The 5,579-nt window shown below is 39.3% G+C and overlaps 1 protein-coding gene across 1 annotated transcript in view; it reads right to left on the bottom strand.

The window, feature by feature from the left end:
- Positions 1-436: 436 nt before the first annotated feature.
- Positions 437-5,579, bottom strand: part of LOC106821040 (programmed cell death protein 5-like) — a 13,942-nt gene continuing 8,799 nt past the window's right edge. The window contains exons 4-5 of the mRNA XM_014825676.1: positions 1,783-1,854; positions 437-1,229 (exon numbers count right to left, since the gene is read on the bottom strand). Coding sequence (XP_014681162.1) covers positions 1,185-1,229; positions 1,783-1,854 — 117 coding nt within the window. The 3' untranslated portion in view covers positions 437-1,184. The remainder of the gene's footprint in view (positions 1,230-1,782; positions 1,855-5,579) is intronic.

Below are 5,579 nucleotides of genomic sequence, written 5' to 3'. Positions count from 1 at the left end.
ACACACACACACACACACACACGACACACACACACACACACACACACACACACACACACACACACACACACACACACACACACACACACACACACACACACACACACACACACACACACACACACACACACACACACACACACACACACGCACACACACACGTGCACGCATGCACGCACGCACGCACGCACGCACACACACGCACACACGTGATCACACACTCCAAACACTCCCAATCACGCGCACTCTCGCAGACTTGCAAGCAGACGCTTACACGTATGCATACGAACCATTAGTCAATAGTCAATACAAACGCATGCGCACTGAAAAAAAAATCTACCTAGTACAAAAACTCTAAAGAATGCACTCTACCATACTCTCAACTCTGGGTACTACCACAACACTGACTGAAATCGCAACATAATAACAGATAACCTGTCAGTTAGCTACTCATCTTTATTATAACATATGGATGATTTTTTAGCAGTTAAAATTAATTCACCATAAGAGGTAGGGAGGACAGACAATCACTGTGTTGCTTTGGCATACAAGACGTCCATATTTGAATGAACACTAATTTAAATGTGAATGATCAATCCAAGATGCGTGAAAAGACAGGCACAACCCATGCAAAAACACAAGCAAAGTTAAAAGTCAATTAATTGTCACCAAGTATCCTTTTATCGCAAGAATTACTATCATTAGCATACCTTTTGGTGCAAAGTCAAGGGATTAGTAGAGCTTGGCAATAATACCAATGCCATGTGCACTCGTTAAATTCACCTTCCTCTCGAAACAACACCGCCACTGTGTATGCATTATTGTGGTTACTCTACTACATGTCATGTGCCCTAGAACTCTGTGCCCTTGGATACACAATAGATAGTTTTTCTTTTCATGTGGTCGAATCGCAGGTCTTTTGGCTAGGCAAGTGTAACGTTCAGTTTCACCCGAAATTTTAGGGCGGAAGGCATACATTCCCTTTAAGCAAGAATAGCAACTACAGCATTTTCCATTGGTGCCATAATGAAATTTGAGCCCTAGTCATTCTCATATCAGATGGGTACCTGCTGTCATATTTAGTTACTCGGCAATAAGAAACCACTTTGGTAGTTAACCGCAAGTACAAAAAAAATCTGATATGCGCAGATTGCCGACGCTACACTTGATGGAAGCCAGCTTCCCTAGAAGTCATCGTCAAAATCCATGTGAGCCCTTTTTCTATCAAACTGGAAGAAAAAATGTGGAAAAACATGTGTGAAAACACATTTACTTACTCATACATTCACAATACAATACAACATTACAATAACATTAGTAGAGTCCTGCATAACAAGTTAACAACTCAACTCATTAGACTTTAATAACGTGAGCAGACTCCATTGCAAGGCACATAATTAAGCACCTACTAATGTGGCAGCAGAAGAAAGTGATTGGCTTTTGTAAAACTACCTAAAGATGATCTTAATGTAAATTTACAAGTAGCTACAAATAGGGGAAACCCTTTAATTCAAATTCATATTCTACAATAACTTCTGGTAAATTTATACCTACACAAACCCATCACTAAAACCTACAGAGGTACAGAAGGTTTTATCAAGTTTCATTCTGTGGGGGTTATGTTGCTAAATTGTTTGTATATAGTGTTGGAAATAGTCCCCTGCCCCCCCCCCATTTATTATATAAATAAATATATTGCACCCCATCAGTAGCATATCCTTTGTGACTACAGGGCTCCTGCATTGCATTACCTGATTAATGTTGACTAAGTTACTGACTAACCTTGACTGTTGTCTGCTTTGTAGTCTGTGAACTTATTTGCTCTAGAAGAGATTTCAGTTGATCTTCATCGAGCTGAAATATGTGCAGATTATTATGAAAAGCCATCCCCTTCAAAAATCATTTTCGAACATTTCAAATACACAATTTTAAATCAATTTAAAACATTTCAAATTAATTAATAAAAATACAAATTACTTTATATTGTTCGAGAAATTTAAATTCAAAATTTAAAATCAATTCACAGAATAACAAATTAATTTATTAACTTGCAAATTAATTCACAACTTTTATAAAATAATTGCCTGATATACAAATTCCTTTACATCATTGTAAAAATTCATTTTCTAAACGTACAATTTATTTTCAAAACAACAAACCAATTTACTAACTTGCAATTTAATTGAGAACATGTTACATAAACTCACACATGTTCAAATCTTGCTTCATCACCCTAACAATAATGAAATTATAAGTTTTTAATTAATTTACAGAATAACGAATCAGTTCACTAAGTTTGAAATTAATTTATTACTTTTAACATTAATCACCAGAAATGCGAATCTAACTGTTGGTTTTAGACTTATTAGGTAACAAACGACAAATGTATAGCTTAAATTACAAATTAATCATACAGCTTTCAAAACATATATAAATGTTTACAATCATATTCACATACCAAAAATGAGCAAAATCCGTTGAACCTGAACTGACTAATGGCAATTCCCATTTTTGCCAAAAAATTGCCGTGGCTCGAAAGTACGTCGACCGACTTGTCAAAATAGGACGTTTAATATGGGAGCATAGCAGTAACAACTATACCCAATTTCAAACATGTGGGCCAAACGGTTCCTGAGTTATCGTTGACCGTAGCGAAATGTTGACGGACGGACGGACGGACGGACGGACGTACGACGGACGACGACCCATGGCAATAGCTCAGCTTGACGATGTCAAAGTGAGCTAAAAATTTACTTATCCGTCTGAGTGAGAAAATCACATCCCGGTTGGCAGTAGTAATGTTGCTATGCAGGTCAAGCTAGAACAGTATACATGTGATTTTAAGACATGCATGCCAAATTGTGACCTCTCTACACTTCGTCGCCAACTTATCATTTAGAACGCTCTGTCACAGCAATGACTACCCACAGTTGGCTGTCATTCACGCAGGTGGATAGATCAATTCATATTAAAACATACCGGTCGATCCCTTACCTTCACTGTCATATTTATAATGCCCGTTATTGTTTTTATAACGATTGTACTTCTTTACCAGCTATTATACACTGTACATGATGTCGTCTAGACCAATAACGCGACTCTAACTCATTCGGCAATATATTAACGATATTACAAACCATACAATGTAAAAGTGAACATGAATTGGGCAAAAGAACTTTTTTAGAAGCATTTTTATTATTCAACAACTCAGCATAGCAGCAAAAAAACACAACTATTTGCCACACACGTATTTATACGCACATACTGGACTCTCGTGTCTCTGTAGCATAGTGTTTATGGCTATGATCTGTAAAAACCTACCCTAATCATAAACTCGTCCCCCACCCCACCTCACTCCGACGAACCTATACCATACAACACACCCAGAAAACACACGCGTCACAGTGAAGTTCCACGCAAGCATGCACCTACATTCGCAGGCGCGAACTCGTGCAGGCACCAAGGAACATTTCAGAATCCTATATGTACGTATGGCTGCGAGGAAAGCTAGGTAGTAGTTATTAAATTAACCCAATGGATTGCTCCCTGATCCCTAATATTTCTCAGCAACTTAGAAACGAATGACGACGAGAATAAATACGAGTCTCTAAAAGATTCTTCGGTCACAGCCTCGAATGAAAAATGGCCGAACCCATGTAAAGCTGGCTGCTGTTCGTGCGTATATGAACAAGCCAGCGGCCATGCTACTCGGGGTTCTTGCAAACACACACACACACACACACACACACACACACTGCGTGTGCGCGTGCATTGTGTACTATTGACATGAATAATGTGCTCGCAAATATTTTATACTAATCTCTAACGGCGAGCATTACAGATATATATTTATTTATTTATTTATTTATTTATTTATCTATTTATCTATTTATCTATTCGCAATCTTTATATTGCATTTGGACATCATCTGTCCGTTTTTAGGATTTCCTTTAAGTTCGGCTGATTAGATTTCTAGTCCATTTTTCGTTTAATTTACTCTCGCCGCTGCTGATTTTTTGAAAGCTATATAATCCCTGCCATGGGCGTCCGCGATTGAAAATTATTAAAGGGACATGGTTAGTAGCCAATGCACACGCAACGTTCGGCGCCATATACGTACAGTCTGACATGTTTATAAAGGCTACTTAAGAGAACCGCCAAGAGAGTCCTTCATAGACAACTATCCGTTCCATGAAGAGGATCCACAACGTAACTGCCATTAGGTAATGCCAATGTTTCCTTACTAGACAGGTATCCGTTCTTTTTAGCCGACCGCTAACAGAGGGTTGACTGTTGGCGGTTGTTCATCATGATTAAAGGCGGTGATGCCATCTATCGTAGCAGAGACAGCGTACGACAGGGCAGCGGAAAGCAGCGTGCCGTGTCGTGACCGCTAATAGATGTTGATGCTTTCCGAATTAGACTTCACGAAGCCGTAATATTGATTGCTTTTTAATTGTGAAATCCGTGCAGATCGTGCTGCGCGCGCGGAACCCACCTAGACGTTTACCTTTCTCTCTCTCTCTCTCTCTCTCTCTCTCTCTCTCTCTTCCTCTTTCTCTGCCTTTCTCTCTCTCTCTCTCTCTCTCTCTCTCTCGCTCTCTTTCTCTCTTTCTCTCTCGCGCGCTCTCTCTCTCTCGCCCTCTTTCTCCCCGCTTCTCTCTCTCTCTCTCTCTCTCTCTCGCTCACTCTCTTCCAGCCTCTCTCGCTCTCCCTCTTTCTCTCTCACCTCCTCTCTCTTTCTTTCTATCTGTCTCTCTCTCTCTCACTCTTTCTCTGTCCTGTCCGTCCGTTCGCCCGCCCGTCCGTCCGTTTGTCTGTCTGTCTCTCTGTCTGTCTGACTGACTGACTGTCTGACATTAACTACCAGTGACGAACTAGAAGCCATTAACAATTAAGCAACCGTTAACTGGCTGTCATTAACTAGCTGTTATTAATAAACCATTCATTAACTACCAGTCATTAACTACCAGTGACTAGCCACAAGCACTTGAAACGTCTAAAAAAAGAAGTAAATAACCACGAAATTTATTTACTACCAAAGTCTTAATGTTTCTCTACTCTATTTCGCCTATAATCACCTGTAAATGCCAGTCAAATGCTCATCTGCAACACACAAGTACACCGCACGCTATCTCCTGCACACTGATACATAAATATATAACTATCGTTACATCGTTAATGTAAAAATGAAAGGACTTCCTAATGTTGCCCTCGAGGGATTTAATATTGCATGTAACTCAGGAATGAGGCAATATAATACCGTAACTAATTGGATGATACACAGGTTGACCTAAGTTCGGGTGGCATTGACCCTTTTATGGCCAAGTAATTGACTGATCGAACAATCTGTAATTAGTAATCAGTTAGATCAAGGTTAGATGGATATCAAACATGGTCTATGCGGGATTAAATGTAATGAAAGTGTCAATGACACTGTAGCTCACCACAAAAAAAGGACACAAATGAGTGAGTAAGAAGAAGTCAGTATCGACGTACATTATAGAAACGATTGCCATCTGTATATCGCAATAATAATTTATAAACCAAAATGAATCACAATTTGTGACCGTAGATGG

The sequence above is a fragment of the Priapulus caudatus genome, unplaced genomic scaffold (assembly GCF_000485595.1).
Source record: "Priapulus caudatus unplaced genomic scaffold, Priapulus_caudatus-5.0.1 Scaffold56, whole genome shotgun sequence".
NCBI lineage: Eukaryota > Metazoa > Priapulida > Priapulimorpha > Priapulimorphida > Priapulidae > Priapulus > Priapulus caudatus.
This window is presented reverse-complemented; position numbering and strand designations above follow the sequence as displayed.